Here is a 19873-nt window from a genome sequence, read left to right as displayed (position 1 = left end):
ATAAAACAACTATTGGTTCTTCTATTGCATTGGATCCATTGCTCCTGTCAGGTCTACTGGTTGCACTCATCAGGCCACTGTGGAAGAGAACAATAATGATTTCTCATCTCCTAATTTCACTGACTCTGTTTCTGGAAGAGAACTATAATGATTTTTTAGTATTATGAGCACTAATAATGTATTTTGATATAACGACGGTTGATCAAGAATTGTTGTATTTCCTTTATGAAACAATATACTTTTACAGATAAGATTTCAAATACAATCTCAAATCCACAAATGTTTTATGTATTGTAAATAATGAAAATATATATATTTTTTTTACAGCAGCAAAGAATTAATAATTTAAACTGGAGAGCATACTTCAGAACAATTAGAATGTAAGTTTGATCAGGCATTTTTCATCAACTTTGCTCTTAACCTTTGTAGAGCATCCCTCTTCATCAAATATAGCAAAAACTCATTCCATGTGTCGATGGGGCCTGGCAAGCACCAGTGAACACAGTCGTTTACTGTCGCATTCCTATTCATCGAATGTCCATAACTGTTCGGATGTCCATCTGGTCTCAACCACATAATTTCTGTAGTGTTCAGCAGTTGAAATGTTAAGCCAGTTGTCTTCCCTTCTTTCTCTGCTGTTCTTAGTTCCTCTACTTGAGTCAGGTAGAACTCCATGTTAAACTCTTCTAGCTTCATTTCTTGGCCAGTAATGGGTCTTATTCTAGCACAGCTTCCTCCCTTATCCCAATCTCCGTTCTCAAAGTGGGACGCGGAAAATGTCCTTAAAAATGTAGTACCCTTGTAGTTTTTAAGGCTAAGAAGAGTTCTGAAAGCGGTTCTGAAGGCCATTCTATATGCATAATACCTGGTAAGGCTTGTGATGTTTCCATTGCACTTGTGACATCCAACAAGTTGGCCCTTGTTGTAGAAAAGCAGTGGGCGGAAGAACCATTGCCCTGCTGATATGATCACATAATCAAAATTTTCTATCTCATTAGCCCATGCTTCATCAGCTTCATCCAAGTAAAGGCTCATGAGGCTGTTGTAGGAATGACCATCAGGGTCTGCATCTCTGGATTTAACCAAGAACGGTGACCAAAATGTTGCTAGGGTGAAGTTGTAATCAGCATAGAACAAACGCTTGAAATAATTGGTGTCTGCTGAAAGTTTATCAGAAATATCTTCTGGATATGCTACCTGGAAGATACAGAATAAAGCCGATCACTCTCTGATAGATGCAACAGCATACTTCAAAGTTCAGAAAGTAAATACATAAATGTAAAGCAGCTTCCTCTTGTCATGAATTCATTTTCATTTTATATGCAGTCCTAGACATACTGTAGTTCAAATGGTTTAAGCTTGGCTACATAACTTCCAGATTGTGGAGATAATTATGTGCAGAATTTTAGACAATAGATGGTGGCAAATAATGGTTAGGAACTTACATCAGCTAAGAGGCACAGTAATGATTGCATTTGGTTCCTTCCTACTGAATCCCCAACAAAGGCCATCGACTTCCCTCTAACCATCTCTAAGAACTGAGCTGCATCAAAGAGGGGTAGGACACAGTCATCTGGCTTCCACCTCCATTTCATGAACTCCGAGTCAGGTCTCCCAAACTTCATGCAGTTATGCTGATCAATGATGAGGCGGCAAGTTTCGTTAGTGTAGTAGGGACCTTGTGGATGAGGCACCCATTTTCCCTTAAATACATCACATTTGTTATCTAGCTCGATGCTTCTCAGGCTACTTATATTAATCTTGGGAGATGGCAATGGCGAATGGGAACTTTTCAGGAGACCTAGAGGGATTGAACTGATGAGAATGAGCGAAAGGGTTACCAGGAAAACTTTAGTGGAACTGTTTTGTTGAGAGTTCTTTCCATTGGATAGCTGAATAACCTGGAACTTCATAGTGGAGAAGCATGAAGCAAGAAACTTCAGTGCTTTGTTCAATTTATATGTATTAACAATGACATTTAAACAGCTACTGACACCAACTAATTGATCATCATGATATAAACATGAAATTGCCAAGACATCATGATGAATAATTAATTACATACTTATCACAATGAAAGAATCGGAATGCCTTTTTTCTTTTTGTTCTTTTCAAAAGAAAGCTCAGCAGATTAAGTTTGGTATAACTTTGTTCTTCTTTACAACATGGGATTCTTGTCTTTTACAATTTAGGCACATAGTTAAACTGAACAGGGAATTATCTTCTGGACTGAACAGGGAATTATCTTCTGGTATAGCAAAACTAAAACTCTTTTAGCTGTTTTTGTCCACTGTTTTTGGAGGAATAATATCAGCTTTGCTTTAGATTGAAGATTGAAAGGTTCAAAACTACGATAAGGAGAAAATCAAAGCATAGAATAATGATATGTTAAGAGTTGGAAAAATCAAAGCAGCTCCATGAATTAACAGTCAAAATCAGTAAACTTTACTCTCATCTGATAATCTAAACTTCAAATTATGTTTGATTACATCCTGCTCCAGGTTTTTTTTTTGTCGGTGCATGCAATAGCTATAAGATATGCCTAAATTTCTGATTTAATTGGCATTTCATTTCATGATTTCTTTTTATTCAAACTCACATAATTTCTTATAAAGACAAACAGTAAAAAGTGACACTTTGACATTACAGCCTACCAAGAGATCGCATCTCTTTTTGTGCTCTATCATCCATTTGGAAGCAGTAAACTACAAGTCCTTTTGGCTCTGATTCTTTGCTTTTCGCAGAGAGCTGATCAGCAGGGGAAACCTGTAACAGTTTTTAACTTCAATCATCAGTCAATATCATTTCATTCTGAACTATTTGCAGTAATGATGAGGCTCATGAAAACCTTGAGCCACACCATGTTAGCTCACACTTCAAACATGTCGTGACCCCAAAGTGAAATTGGTCTTTGATCAATAATAACTATTAGTGCTATGTTGGACAGGAGTCGCTTAGGAGCAAAGCAATTTTTGATTGCAAAATTTTATTGCTCATGCCTTCCACCTTTCACAACATCCTTCTTTTATAAACCACTCTTTTGCTTTAACAATATGTGAAGTGCTGATTACCCACTCTTTGCACTACTTGGTGCCTTCATATTTCGTAATTAGGGCCTAGTAGACTACAAATCCAACACTAAAATTACGTTGCCAATGTGGCTTTTTCTTATGGCAAGAGCTCTCATACTCAAATCTTAGAGTGTATTTTATAGTATATTAAATTGGCATTGGGAGAGCTTGTCGGGATCTGACTCAACTTGACTCCGGATTAATGGAGAATCAAAGTGATTATTAAATATTAAAATGTTTCACAAAAAAAAAAAAATTTATATTGTATTAATTTTGATTTAGTTTTGTATTTGATTTAATTTTTATATATGAGTTCATTTGTTAGATTGTATATTTGAATTCGTCGATTACTTATATAAAATGTAATTGTTGTTTGTAATTATAATTTTTTAAAATTAATTTTAGATACACAATTATAACGTGTGAAAAAATATATATATAATATTTTAAGGAGGTTAATATCAAATAATCAAATCTCCTTTTCATCGTTTTGCATATAAAAAATTGAACTCTATTATGAGATCTTAATTTAATGCTTGTTGGAACATATTTGAGAGAACAGACCATAAATAGTTATATAATTATCAAATCATAGTCTTGGTTAGAGTTAATCATAGAGCAAACAACTGAATATTTTAAAGCAGGGATAGTCTAAAGAATAGTTTTGAACACATGAATCCAATCTATATATCCACGAACATAACACGAAACATTCCAAATTGGGGTAATTGAAAGGATAGGATATAATATATCCACTGGCCAAAAGCATCTGATTATTTGCCTGTAAACAATATTTTAGGAATTATAGATAATATGGAGGCTGCTGGGATAAGTCAATTTTAAACTTATGAAAAGTTCACCACATTTTTTTTAATATAAAAAAACTATATTTTGAGTATAAAAAAATTATAAATATTGAAATTTGAATATTAAATCTATAAGATATTATTTTCTAGATAATTATGTAATTAACTGAATTAAATTTCGAAATCAAATTAGTAGTATTTGATTCATGCATTGATTTTATTTTAATTTAGGTCTTTTAGTTTTAGTTTTTTTTTTTTTTGAAATTTGGTCTTTTAGTTTATTAATTATCTCATAAAATAATTTAAGATGAATACCAACAAATTAAAACATTTAGTCTTATTCTCATATCGCTTTCCCTTTTAGAGAATCATCCAGCCATTTTGCAATTTGAAGATGCTACCATCAATCTTCAAAGATTAGACCCCTAACCCACCAAACTTTTGAAAGCCTTGGAATTTTCATTCCCATCCAAATTGTTGATGCTTGAACAACCTCATTAATAATTTTCTCTTGGATGCAAATCAGGTCACCATTTCTCTAGTAGGCAATGATCATGATAGATGGCCTAGTGGCTGGTCCTCTAAAGTGCATAATCAAGTTCATACAAATTAAAAACTAGTTTTGGCATGCGCAAAGCTAGATTTTATGTGTGTTACATTTTTTGTCGGTGGATTTAGATAAAATAATAAAAAAAAAGTTTTATATTTGTGCCAGGTGCAAATTTTCCAATTAAACTCAATTAAATGCTTTTAATTTTAATTTATCATTAAAATATTTTTATAATATTATTTAAAGTATATCACAAAGTTAAAGTTAAATAAAAAATTATTTAATAATAAAACATTATCATATGTCAAACCAGGCTTGGCCCAAGTATGATGGGCTTGCCCGCTTGGCGACAGGACATGATTAGATATGGACATGAACATAATGATTTTTAACCATAATTAGCTTGAATTTTTTACATTATATATATTTGGAGTTAATAAAGTTTTTTTTTTTTCTTTTTGTGAGATTAGCTTAAATATATTTTTATAAAAAAAATTACGAGTTAAATATCTAACACTTTTAGATTCGTCATTCATGCAGATGTCAGAGGAAAATTTTGGCATGTATATATAATAACTCCATCTCATTTTCTTTAATTTTTTTTGGGATGTTTTAAAATTATTTTATTTTACCTCCATCTCATTTTCTTTAATTTTTTTTGGGATGTTTTTAAATTATTTTTTTAATATTTAAAAATTATATTTTATGATTTTTGTTTAATTTTTATATTAAAAATAATAAAATTTCAATTTTATTAAAAATTGAATTTTAATATAAATATATTAATGTCAAATTTCTATTTATTTTCATTTTTTCTCCCTTTCCTATTCATTTTTTTTATTTTTTTATTCTACGAAACACATTTTTAGATAAAAATTATCAGTTAATTCGAGGATCTGGCATGAATTTTTGTCACAACTTTTTTGAAAGGAAAATGGATAATAGTCATGCCATTTCTATCACTGCTTTCTTCATGACCCTTCAATAGAAAGTAGCAATTTTAGTTTTTCATACTAATTTTGTTCCTCCATATACGAGCTTAATTACTCTAAGGGAAGTCATCTCTCTTGTTAATTGTTTTTTCATGCAAAATTTTAATTAATTCAATAACAATAATTGTTATTCAAGATAAAAGCTAAGGATCGATCCATCACAAAAAAAAAGAAAAAAAAGAAAAAAGAAATCAGATCAAAGATAAAGGTATCTCTCAAGTTCTGCTGTAACTCAGCATCCAAAGGTATTCACACTTTTTTTTTAAGGTTTTAATTTGAAAAAATTATTTGATATTTTATCAATAAAATTTTTTAACTCTACAAACGAGATGAATAAAGTGACACATGTTTCATTTTTTTTTTAAATTTTTATTTTTATTTTTTAAATATATACTAAGAGATATGTTTCACTCTATTAGCGTCGTTTATAAAATTAAATAGTTTATTTGTTATTTGCTCTCTTAAATTAATCACAAAATCGTAATCAATTTGTCTAGCTCTTGAGATTTGAAAGATTTATAATAAAATTATAATTAATATTTAGCAGTTCATTCCCTAATTATATTTCACATTTACTAATGAAAATTGTTATATTCAAAGATAGTTCACAATTATGTTTGATGATGGTAGGATGTGCAGGTAGTTACTATGTTAGCTAATCCTTTCAAAAGCTCAATTTCTAGTAGATATGAATTATTTTTCTTCATGTTGAATGATTGGTATCTCATGCAGCTCATATCAATCACTCAATTTTTTTGTGCATTTAGGCATTTTGTTGACTTTTGGGGTACTTTTTAAGGGCTAATTTGATAGGCTGGTCAATAAATATAGTTTGGACCTAATTGTTAGCTTAAATTTATCAATTAAAAGTTGTTCCAAGTGTAAGAATGTTTTAGTTTGCATTGTGCATCATATGTTTGGTGCATTTAGGCATCTTTAGGACTTTTAAAACAGCGAGATAGGTCCCTTCCGGCCTGAGAATTCTCACCTTAAAGATTCATTTGTTATTCATTATATGGTTGTTACATGATACGAGACTAAAAAGAAGAAATGAAAAGATAATTTTTGTATATTACTAGATGAAATAAGGGTGTGGCTTATGTTCTTCATGTAACATTTAGATTGAATGATATGCGATTCATTGAAATATAATTTTTTTTTATTTCTTTTGTTTTAAAAAATAAGCTGAATGAATTGAATAGATATCTTTGTTTTTTTATTATCCTTCAGGTTGATAAATTAAATTATATAGTTATATATGTTAAATTAAATAGTAATCTTTGAGCTTGACTGCAAGACCCATCCGTCGAGCAAGAACGAAAGTCGGCCTTAGTGATCCGACAGTGCCGAGTGGAAGGGCCACCCTTTAAGGGATAAAAGTTACTCTAGCTCTTTAAGGGCTAATTTGATAGACTGCCCTATAAATACAGTTTGGACCTAATGTTTAGCTTAAATTTATCATGTAAAAATTGTTCGAAGTGCAAGAGTGTTGTAGTTTGCATTGTGGGTCATGTGCATTTAGGCATTTTGAGGACTTTTTTTAATATTGTTTGGGTTAACTTGATAGGTAACCCAATAAATGATCATCATTTAAAAATTGTTCAAAATGTTCAAATGTTCTAGTTTCATTGTATGTCATCCCTTGAAACTTTTACTATAGTTACTTTAATCTTATATAATTCATTAGTTTTTTCCTTTTTCTCCATATTTAGTTTTATAATTCTTAGTTTAGTTTTAATTTTACATTTACATTTTATATTTTAGTTTAGGTTTATATTTTATATTTTCACTTTTGTTTTGTAGCTGCTTTCGACCTTACACATTGGAATTGGCTTCGAAATTCATAAAAATTTTGGAATATTTGTATTAAATTTGTAACATATTGGTACAAATTTTAGTTTTGCAATATTTTACAAACCTTGTAACAATTTTGTAAAATATTACTTTATTTATTATCAATGAAATTAGAATTTTATTTATTATATTTTGAAAGCAAATATAAAAAAAGTTAAAAATAAATTGACATGAAATATATATTAAAAATGATATAAAATTAAAAATTTTATAATTAAATTTTTTGATAAAATTTTATTATTTTTGATAAAAAATTTTTGCCGTAATAATTTTTTCAATGAAATTTTATAACAAATTAAATAAATTCAATAAATATAAAATTTTTTTAGTATTATCTATGAAAATTTTGGTATGTGAATTTGTCATTTTCGAAGAAAAATAGCATTTTCAATTGAAGAGTATTACATTAATTATTTCCAATTGAAATTTTGGTTAGAAAAGCCTCCATCATACAAAAGGAAGATAGGAGCATTAAAGCTCATGACCGATCAACCAAGACACTTCGACATAAAAAAGGGTTTAGTCACAAATCCTTTATCACTCAAAGACACGTTCTCTGCACATAACACGTGTCAAGTAATTCGACAACAAGGGCCTACTTTTGGTCAAAGTGGGACTGAATGTTGGGGATGTTGTCAGTCAGGACCCAACAAGACCGAACATTAGCTCAACATGCTACGCCTAGGCCATGTCCAGTCTCCTTGGACCACCAATCTCATGGCTTGAGAAGGCCCATTCCTACTCCTGACGCAAAGAAGCAAAGAGATGATGACACTTGGCAGAATCGAGATCATCCATTTGCCTACATATGGCCACTATTCATGACAAGACAACTCTTTTCTCCAACTGATTTCATTCATTTGAACGTCCAAACGTGTTCACTTCAGCACTCAGCTTGTGCACCAAACCACATATTTTGACTAGGCCTACGCCTTATTTCGAGAGCTCTCCCACATTGGGGAGTTTACATAAAGCTTTATTTACAAAAAAAATAAAAATCAACACTTAAGAGTACAATAAAAAGGAAAAATAAAATATTGAATACAAAATAATTAGAAACAAAAAGGTAAAAAGGAACTGAATTTATTCGAATCTCATTTTCCTGTCAACTGAATAAAGCCTCTCTTGATATGATCTTACGCCTTCCATCTTCAACATTTGAAGCAAGAAATCATTCCAAGTATCAATCGGCCCAGGCAAGCACCAATGCACACAATCATTGTACAAAGTCACATTTTCATGAGGCCAATGCCCATATCTACTAGGATGACCATCTGGTCTTAACAATGTTGCTTGTGTTGTGTCCATTAGCCTGTATCTCTTCCCTTTCTTTCTCCCTTCTCTTTCAGCAGTCCTGAATTCCTCTATTTGAATCATATAAAGCTCCAAGTTATCGCCATCCAACACCGCCTCATTGCTTCGAAATGGCTTTTTTCGCACACAATTTCCACCTTGGTTCCACAATCCATTCTCAAAGTGTGGTGGTGCAAAAGTTCTAAGAAATGTTATGCCTTTGAAATTTTCTAAGCTATTAATAGCCCTGAAAGCAGTCCTGAAAGCCTTTCTATAGCCATAGAATTTTGTCAAGTCTGTCACATTTTGTATGAGACAAAAGTGGCAACCAACAACTTGGTGATTTTCATAAAAAACTGATGGACGATAAAACCAATGGCCACCTGAGATGATTAGGTAGTCGAATTCTTCAATTTGGGCTGTCCATTCTTCATCATACTCATCAAGATAAAGATTGAAGAGGCCAGTCTGTGTGGGACCGTTGGCCTCTCTTTCTTTCGATTTAACCAAATGTGGAGTCCAAAGGTAAGCAATGGTGAAGTTGTAAGTTGTGTATTTCCATCGTTTGAATTTTTCATCTGCCGTGTATGAAACATCTAAAGGGTATTCCACCTAAAACAATAATGTAAAAGCTTAAGAATCCAACAGAATTAAGAAGTTTTAAACATTTGTTTTCATTTTAATAAAAAATAACCAAACACAATGAAATTAATACATCAAAAACTAGAACTAATAAAACAAGCATAAGCATTGACAGAAGAAATTTTATAAGTCATATGGTTTGCTAACTTTATTTTATAACAAAAAATCTTATTTTCTATACTATTGTGCTTATACATTTTTTAGCCACCAAAACGAATTATATAATTTATGAGCAAATGATAACAAACATAAGAGCCCACATTACCAAAAAATGCATGGGCTATGCCTACCAGACATTTGTTATTATATGATGAAACTTTAGAATATTCAATTATATTTAATCAAAAATTGTTTTGTCAGATTGCATGGATAATTAAACAGGTGAATTAACTAAAGGAATAATGTTTGTCTATATGGTTAGTACAGAAAGATTCTTTCTTCTAATCCTGATGGGTGATTAGTTAGAATGTCAACATACATATATAGCTGGCAGCATCTTAATTATTTTAGAGAAAGACAGGTAATAGGGGCAAAAAGTGGTGATTTATGATTAGGAATTGTTCAATTCAATGGCTATCATTTATATAAAAAAAGGTTTTGAATTTGTAAACATCGATTTGGCAAAAAAAAAATAATAATAATTTGGCCTGGTCCTAATCAAGCTTTTCAAATCTCTCTAGATGTACATAGGCCACAAGAGAAAAAAAAAAAAAAAAAAGAAAGAGGGGGCAAGAAGTAAAAATGCTTTAAAACATCTAGTTTCTCCTAATTCTTGTTTTATTTTAAATCACAAGGCAAAAGTTCAAAATTATTACCTTGGTGGAACCAGCTTTCGATGCGTGACATTTTGAATTTGAAACTTAATTCAAATGATTAATTCATCTCTCTTAAAAAATAAATTTTCATAAAATTAAGATTTGGTTTTCAATGCTTGCAATTTCCCTTTCCTTGTGGTTACAGCCTTTCTTGTACTAAAAAAAGTAACATTTTTGTTTGGCACAAGCATTTATGATTATGTTAACTAGCTAGAAAATTTTTAATTTTAATTTGGTTTGTTGAGGGAAAAAAGTTCATTGCACTAGCATGCATGTGAATGAACTAATAATTGGAACAACCGTGTAAACACTAAAGATTCATTGGCTTGGGTAATTTCACCTAATCTTTGATTTACATAGTGGCTTAGGTAAACTACCCTTGCTCTCTAACCACAATTGATTGGACAATTGATTCAATGCATAAAGCAAGTATTGATATAGAATTTTAGGGGACCACTTCAATTTTAACAAGTTGAGTGTTTTTTTTTTTTGTTAAACAAAAGCAAAGTCTGAATCAAAGAAAGCAAACTCTGAACCAAAGCTCTATATGGCCAAAAAAACTCTGAAATCAAAGCAAACATAAACTTTAAACCATAAAAATGTTAAATATAAGACAATAAAAAGCATATATATGTAAAAATTTAACAATTTACACTTCATAATTAGTATATGTGGACATTTGCCAAAACAAGAAAAAGTCGAATACAAAAGGTTTCATGCTACAATCATTTCGAGGGTAGACACTATTTTTATGAAGGTAACATCTTTTATGTAACTTCAAACTACCAACCAAATTCTTGAGTTAAATGCGAAATGATATGTGTGTAAACGGACGCATGCAGATATTTTAGATATATGAAAATTTATTTAATAATTCGATTGTAAGGTTTAAAAACTTTATCCATTTGTTTGTTTTGTGTAATTTTGTTGAAATAATGTATTGCATGATGGAAGAAAATTTTAGTTGGAAAATAAAGAGACCTACCCTGGAAAGAAGGCATATCAAGGACTGCATTTGGTTTCTACCCACAGAGTCTCCAACAAATGCTAAGGACTTGTCTCTAACAATTTCCAGGAACTGAGCAGGGTTGAAAACAGGAAGCTCACAGCCATCAGGTTTCCACTTCCATTTCATGAACTCTGTATCAGGCCTTCCATATTTCATGCAATTCTGATGCTCATGTATCGCCCAGCATGTCGTGTTCGTGTAGTAAGGGGCATCATGATTTGGCACCCATTCCCCGGAAAATATGTCACAATTCTCACCTTCCGATATCCTTATTGAAGCAGCCTGGAGTTCTTGATCAGAATCATATGTGGATGATGGCTTGGAAGAAGAGTTTCTTAGCAGGTATAAAGGATACCCTAGTAAAGGGTAAAATACAGGGATGATAGTGAGCAAAACTAAGGTAACAAAGATTATAATTAGGACAATTTTCGTTGTTTTTGGCTGTGCATGGCTTCTGCCGCCCAAGGGAGGCTCCCCTGCGTGAAGTTTCATTTAGAAAGACAAGGAGAGACGAAAATGAAAATAGATTGTGTACACAGGAAACAGTCAAGGCATTTCAAAAGAGACTTAGCGCATGTACTTAAAGTTAGTGGCAATTTCAAAAATAAATAAATAAATAACGCCGTGATAATTACTTTTCTTAATGTATGGTTTTGGCCTTTTTGTTAAATTTTATTTATTATGCAAATTAAATCTTAATTTTATGTAGTCTCAATTTCTAATTTTTGGAAATTAAATGATTTTTATAATTTCTTAATTAAAGAGAAATTATACCTTAATGCATTATAATTTTTTTTAAAAAAATGTTTTATGAATTTTTTTTCTATTTCTCCCTTTTCACCAATCATTTCTTCACGCATCTATTAGTGGAGATAAAGTACCATTTCGTATGCAGAGAGAGAGAGAGAGAGAGAGAGAGAGAGAGAGGGAATATTTTGCATTAATATTTATTCATAAACAAATTCTCATTATTTAATAATTTTTATTCTCATATTTCATCAATACAAGTTATTAAAAAAATAACTCCCTTTTCTATTTGATTAATAAGTATACATTTTGTTTTATAACTCATAACATTCATTAAATCATTTTATCTTTTAGTAAAATTAAAAGATATTTACTTAATGTTAAATAACTTGCATGAAAATCATAAAAATCTGGCACTTTTGTTTGAAGATTTGTGGTGCATGAAATTAAACATGATGATTTGTGCATTTTTGTTGTCTAAAATATTAAAATTCATCTATTCGTATTATTTTTTAAATAACAATAATTTATTATAATTTATATCGATACAAAAATATAAAATATATATTTTTTAAATTTTATTAAACTAACATATAATTATTATTAAAATTTTAAATTATATCACATTCATATTTACTTTTTATATCATATTTATATAATAACATCATATAATATTTTAAATTATCAAATTTACGTCAAATCATTTTCTAAGAGCTTTATGGATTTTTTGTGATTAGTATATCATACAATCATTATTGTTTTTCTTATGAGATAATATTGTATTACAAAAAATAACAACCAAAATCAAACTATAATCTTCAACATATTTAAAATAGCTATTATGTCGATCAGACCGAAATTAACTATTGAATAACCAAAAAAATTAATAAAATGAGATAAAATTGAAGCAAATTTTAACACTTGATGGTGGAGGTGTCCAGCTTCGGCACTTGGGCCGAATCAGGACAGAATGATCTTTGAAAGTACCTGCTCAACGTCTAACCCGATTTGTTGGATTCCAGAGATTCAATTTAAAAGAAAAAAATTACGAGAGCCTAAAAGATTTTAATATTTTAAATGTTATTAAAATTAAAATTAAAATATTTTTTAACTAATTAAAAAATAATTCTGGTCAAAACTGAACTTAAAAAATCTATTTAGCGCCTGGTCCCGTAGACAAATCTAATTGACCGAGGCACAATTACTAAAATTAGGTCACGAGTTGTTTTCAATGTAGGGTAGCGTATGCCTAAACTTTTTAAAAGTTGAGTTATTTTTATCAAATTAAAAGATTTATTCAAAATTTAAAAAGATTTAGACAAAAATTTAAAGTATGTTAAATGAGTTTAATCTTAATTTTTAAATTTATTTAAATTTTGAATATAATTTTAGATAAAAAATTTAAAACTCGAGCCCAATCTAAATTCATGTATATATAAATTTATTATTATATATATATATGAATTGTATATAAATAAATTTAAATATATATATAAATTAAAAATAAAAATTATATATATTATTAAACTTAATTTTTACTTTTATATAATTTTTATTTTTAATTTATATATATATATGTGAATTGAATATAATATCATTAAATTTAATTTAATCACTTTTTTTAAATTTTTATTATATAAATTAAATTTAATGAGTGGATTTGAGATTTATTTTTTTTAATTTAGATCAAACTTGAAAAAATTTTGAGACCCAAAAATTTTGGATTGGACCAAATTTAAACAGATATATAAACTATTAATATCAAATATAAATCTGATCCGAACTTGATCTAGTTCAATCCATAAATACCTCTACTTATTTCGTACGGTATGATTTTGTTTTAAAAAAAATTAAACTACAATTCTATAATTATTTTAAATGAATCATATTATTTAGTGTAATTTATTATTTTGTTTATATTTTTTACCAATGAACATTCGTTAAATGAGCAAATCTAAGTGAGTCTGTTAAAAGGAGATCTGCCCAAGAGTATGGTCTTGAACAAGATTTTCTAAGCAGAGCTAGACTTGAATTATTATTTAATTAATAAATATATTTTATTTAATTTTAATTTTAGAATATATTTAAATTTTTAATTTTTTTAAAAAATTTGAGCCCCACAAACTCGGGGACTTAATTAAACCATTTCAAATCCCGGCTACTTCATATTTGAACCTTTGCAAATTTGAGTTGTTTAGAGTTTAAATCATTTTTAATTCAGATAGTTTTAAGTATGATTCATTTTATATTCGATGGATTTTTAATTTTGTCACTCTCAAATTAATAATTTAATCACGATAATTTTTTTGAAATAAAAAATAAAATTTTATGAATTTCAAATCAAATCATTTTAGATTTGGAGAATTGAAATTTTGGATTATTTCATATTCTGATAATTTAAATTATACAATTTTCAAGTTTTGATTGTCTTTAAATCAATTTTTTTGAGTTCAAAATTTTTTTATTTAGTTCTTTGATTTTTTTTTAATCAATTTGAATCGAATTGAATTTGTTACGTATATTTTTTTACTTTTTTTTTAAATTTTACGTAAATTCTTGAAATAGATGCCTATTAACTCATAAAAATAACTTATTGTTTGACATTATAAACTAATATCATTTCTTAGTTTAAATAAATGAACAAAAGATTAATATGTTAGGATTATATAAAAATTGAGTTGATTATGATTTTAAATATTTTGGTGAGTCATCAAAAAATAAAATTCTTCTTCTATATTAATTTTAATATAATAATTTTTGTGTTATTAAAATTAAAAAATATTCATGAGTTGGATTGCGAGATTTTTTTTTATTAAAGCCAAACTCGAGTTTATCCAATACATCAATTTAATTATTAAAATAATAAAATAATATTTTATAGCAATATTTAATAATTTTTTAAAAAATTATTATTAAAATTAAATAAAATTTATTATTAATTGAAAAAAATTAGATAACCTTTCAATCTCGCAATCCTCATCTTTGGTTAAGCAGATATGATTATGGAGTTTAATTGACAGGGTGGCTTCCATAAAAAAAAAAAAAAAATTATATGGTAATTTGACAGCGTTAGCAAATAACAATAATTGAAATTTTGAAATTTAATTAAAATGATTCTTTCACTTCTTAATAGATTTTCGCAAAATTAAGGTTCGATTTCGATGCTTGTACTTTTTTTTTTCCTTAATTTTCTAAACTGCAGCTAGCATTTTAAGAAAAAAAAATAAATGGAATGAGGAAATTAAGACCATTTCAACACATCAAATCGTGAATTAGTTGGTATTACATAATAATCGACTGGTCAATTCTAAAATTGCTAAAGCTGAAAGCGCTAGCAAAGCAATACATAGCGATTAGAACGCTATTATCAACACTACCGACGATTTTAGTGCCGTTGGAATGTCATCATCGTTTGGGTCATAACTTTGACATGAAACTATAGATTTTTATTTAATATACTAATAATATATAACTTTTATATATTATCATTAAATCACAAGCTGCTACATAATCAACAAATGAATTTAAAAATTTAAAAATCTTTAAAAATAAATTAGAGTCAACTTTTATTATTTAATTAATTAAGAAAACTAATTAATAATTAAGCCTATTAATGCTAATCATAGAATCCAATAACTTCTTTTCCCTCTTTCCCCTGCTTTTTTTTTTTAATCTGTTAACTTCTCTCAAATCCTAATTTTCACTTTAATCCAATCCAAAACTTTTCAAATTATTGTTAAGAAATAAACATGTACGCACAATATCAACATATATAAATATTAGAGTAAGCTCAAAATAAAAATAAGAACATAAAAATATATTTGTTTTAACCTAATTCAAAATAGTCTATTTCAAATCCAATTCATTAAAAAAATAAATTTTTATAATTGTGAGTTTTAAAATGAGAAAAATCACTAAAAGCTCATTACTCAAAATTTAACCCCAAATCCAATTACATAATTTTAAAAGTCTACTCACTTAACTTTCTCTTATTGTCTAACTATTTGAGATTATTAAAATAAAATCAAAATATCTTATTTATAAGGGTAAAACCCTTTATACATTTAACTCTCAATATGAAATTCAACACAAATTCTTAACTTTTATAACTTTACTTAAAGATTCATGATAAACCTCAATAAATCATCCCTTAACTTGAATCTTAAAACATTTTAACATTTTAAAACATTTCAACAGTATCTATAAAATTGACACACTTACCTTTCTTTTTTTTTCTTTATTGTAGGAATCCCAACAACTGAGGCTCCATCAAGTATGAATAAGTGATTTTTGACCTTATTCTCTTGTAAAATCACATTATCATTCTTATACACTTTGCACCAATCATTTCATCGCTAGTACGTATATCCACAAAAAGCTAACTCACCTAAAGTTATAAACACCTATATATGTCTGAAGTCAATAGGGATATTTTTAGGGTTATTTTTATTTTATTATATTATATTGGTATATTAACATAGTATATTATATGGCAATATATTATAGTTATATTATATATAGTTTATTAGAATTATTATTGTTATCAGAATTATTTTTTTTTCTTTTTTCCTAACTGTCGATTGAATAACTGAAATTGAAAATTAAATTCAATCAAAAGGTCAATCAGAGCTCAAATCAAGAAAATTTTCAAATTACTAATGAACTTAGACATATGCTGAAGTTTGGGCAAAATCAAATCCCAAGATTTAAGCCTAGATTAATTCTATCCATTTCTTAAATTTGTTCTATGGATACCTATAAATCGGAATAACATTATAGAAGAGAATAGAATGGATTTTAGAGGGGACACAATTAATTTGGATAAACTAGGTGTTTTGAGCAATACTAGGTTTTTGGGATTCTAGGTTCTGGGATTCTCAAATTGATTTGAGATTTCTGGGTGAAATTTGAATATTCTGGGTTTAATTTCAAGTTGCTAGGGGTTAAGATTAGGTTCTGAAAGATTTTGGAGAGGATTTAGAAAAAATAAAAAAATTTTGAGTTTTTTTCTGGAAAACTGGGTTTGAAGTTTGAATGTTTGAATTTTTTAATAAATTTTTCAATGGGATATGAATTTTTCGATGAATTTTCTGACCGAATATGAATATTCAAATGGGATTTTGAAAAAACCAACAAGGATTTCGAGTTTTCAACGAGATCTCGACTGTGTTTTAGAAAGAAAAGAGAACATTTGGGGGTTTAGAGAGAGAAAGAGCAAAGGCATCTGGGATAAAATTGCTAAAAGCTTGCTTTTATACTGCTCCAAAACGGCAACATTTTGGTAGCCCAATATTCACGTTCTGACCCACTAACCTGCACGTCGACCTACGTGTTAACTTGACCCGATCACAAAGTTTCCTTTTTCCATTTATTTTTATTTTTATTTTTTGATTTGATTTTATTTTTAATTCATTTTATTTTTAGTTTTTTTTATTATTTTTTTGGTTTTATTTTTGAGAAATTTATTATCTTGTAAAAACTATTTCTATTAAAAAAAAAGACAATTACATAAAAAAATGTTTTTCAAATAAGTTAAAAAATAATACAAAAAAAAGTAAAAAACTTTTTTAGTAAATAAAAAATAAAAATCTCTGTAAAATAAATTCATGAATTCTACCAAACTATTAAAAGATTTTCATTGGTTTAATCTTTAAATAGAATCCAACAAATTATTAAAAAATTTCATAAATCAGTTTTCAAAAAAATATAATAAAAAATAAAAGATAACTTTATCCTTGAAACTATTGGAGGATTGTTTCAAAGTAAATCCTACCAAATTATTGAGAGACTTTACTAATTTTTTTGAATAAAAATATATTAATAAATCCGACGACGGAGCCTCTTCAGAATGGAACACTCGTCCCATGAATACTCCTAAGGTAAAAAAATTATCTTAAATTACTACCAAACTATTGGGATAATTTTAAGACTAATTTTCAATATTAAATATTTTGGTAAATTATCAACATGTTCAAGGTCTGGATAATTTAAAATCAAACTGGTACCATCCTTTGGATGAGAGCTGTGGGGGTGCTATAACATTTTCCACTCGTAATCGTACTCCGAAACTTAAATTTTGATTTCGTAAATCATATTCAATTAGGTGACCAATCACACTTAAATAAAAAAAGATTAGTGGTGACTCCTTTTAATCCAGTCTAACGGTAGGTTCACGGATTTATACGTTATGACAAAAGTAATCAAATTATAGCTGCATCTCAATACATACCTTATGTGATGAAGATTCTAACAATACCATTGTGAAATCTAAGGCGAACACTCCAATGCCGTAAATTTGCATCTTTTTATTGTTGGCAACCATAATATCCCTATACTTATAACTTTTTTCTAAGCTTATAAAATAACTTATATCATAACAGACATAAATAGTAGCAGTTGAATCCCAACCTTTTATCAACTTGCAAAGTTTGAGTCACATTAACACAAGTCATTAAAAGGATATCATCATCATAAAAAATAATAGCAGTAATATCACTTTTTTCATCATCTAATTTTTTTCATCATTCGTCCTTTTAAAAGCAGTCATATCTCTTCTTAACTTATTGCAATGCATTTGGATATGTCCATTCTTACCACAATAATAACATTATGTATCACCTCTATCTCTTGACTTGGATCTCTCACTTGATCTATTAACCTTTTTTTAAGTCTTTCATCGATCAAAACACTCTACAAATAGTGCATTCCTTCCAGGTGATGAGTTATATGTTCCCATAAACCTTTTATTCTCATGCAATAGAATAGTCATATCATCTAATTTTAAAGTAGATCTACCCACTAACAAAGTTTGAACTAAAGGTTTATAAGACTTAGGCAAAGATGACAACAAAATTAAAACAACTCACTAACAAAAATAGTTAGTAATTAAAAAACTAATCTACTAAACTAATTTAGGTGATTATGAAGATTCATACCTTCTTTTATCTTTAAAGAATATAGATCTATTTTCAAATATAATTTGTTAGTCAAAACAGATCTACCCACCAATTTGAAAGTAGATCTACCCACCAACAAAGTTTGAACTAAAGGTCTATAAGACTTAGGCAAATATGATAACAAAATTAAAACAACTTATCAACAAAAATAGCCAGTAATTAAGAAACTAACCTATTAAACTATTTTAGGTGATTAGAAAAACTCGTACCTTCTTTTATCTTCGAAAAATATAGATCCATCTTCAAATATAATCCGTTAGTCAATGACTTTAAAAAGTAGATACTCTTAAGCTTATCCCACAAACTTTTTGAAATACTCTCAGTCAATACACTATACTTTATCTCTAGGGCTAGGCCAATCTAATGGTACTAATAGCTTTTTTCTGAAGTTTATTCCAATTAGTATTAGTTATTCCCTTAGGCTTACTACTCTCTAATGCTTGATCTAACCCTTATTGTACTAACAAATCTTGAATCGTACTTTGTCATAACATAAAATTACTATTTTCATCAAATAAAAGAATCTCAAACTTAGGCATACTAGACATACCTTCAGACATTTTGAAACACTCGCACCATTTTCACAATCTCTTGGGCTTGGCTTTTGAACTTCGCTCTGATACTACTTATTAGAAAATAAACACGCACGCGTAACACTGACACACACAAACAATAGAATAAGCTCAAAACAAAAATAATAACATACAAATATATTTGTTTTAGCTCAACCTAAAGTGGTCTGCTCTAAATTTAATCCACTAACAAATAAATTTTTACAATTACAAGACTTTTGGAATGAAAAAAATAATAAAAAATTCCTTACTTAAAATTTAATCTAAAACACAATTACATCATTTTAATAACCTACTTACTTAGCATTCTCTTGGTGCCTAACTATTTGATTACCAAACTAAAATTAAAGCATCTTATTTATGAGGGTAAAATTCATTATACCTTTATTAAACTCTCGATGTACGATACAAGATAAACTCTAACTCTTATAACTTTACTCAATTTTGGATATGGGATTAAGAGATTCAAATCTAACTTCAACAATTCTAACACATAAAACAAAATCCAATAATCTTATGCAATACCATGGCTTTGATTTAAAGGGAAATATATTTGTTTTAGCTTA

The 19873-nt window shown here is 28.5% G+C and overlaps 2 protein-coding genes across 2 annotated transcripts; both read right to left on the bottom strand.

Moving 5' to 3' along the window:
- Nucleotides 1–198: 198 nt before the first annotated feature.
- Nucleotides 199–2640, bottom strand: LOC111305798 (protein trichome birefringence-like 19). Its single transcript, XM_022903609.2, has 2 exons — nucleotides 1446–2640; nucleotides 199–1197 (listed from the first exon to the last, which is right to left on the bottom strand). The coding sequence occupies exons 1-2, from the start codon at nucleotides 1911–1913 to the stop codon at nucleotides 391–393; spliced, it is 1275 nt and encodes a 424-aa protein (XP_022759344.2). The 5' UTR covers nucleotides 1914–2640; the 3' UTR covers nucleotides 199–390.
- Nucleotides 2641–8109: 5469 nt separating this feature from the next.
- On the bottom strand, nucleotides 8110–11619 carry LOC111306332 (protein trichome birefringence-like 19). Its single transcript, XM_022904229.2, has 2 exons — nucleotides 11009–11619; nucleotides 8110–9178 (listed from the first exon to the last, which is right to left on the bottom strand). The coding sequence occupies exons 1-2, from the start codon at nucleotides 11522–11524 to the stop codon at nucleotides 8357–8359; spliced, it is 1338 nt and encodes a 445-aa protein (XP_022759964.2). The 5' UTR covers nucleotides 11525–11619; the 3' UTR covers nucleotides 8110–8356.
- Between the last annotated feature and the right edge of the window lie 8254 nt (nucleotides 11620–19873).

Source organism: Durio zibethinus, chromosome 21 (genome assembly GCF_047325235.1).
Source record: "Durio zibethinus cultivar Kanyao isolate XHJ-2024 chromosome 21, ASM4732523v1, whole genome shotgun sequence".
In the NCBI taxonomy this organism is placed as follows: Eukaryota; Viridiplantae; Streptophyta; class Magnoliopsida; order Malvales; family Malvaceae; genus Durio; species Durio zibethinus.
Note: the sequence above shows the minus strand (reverse complement) of the source record. Positions and strands in the feature narration are given on the sequence as shown.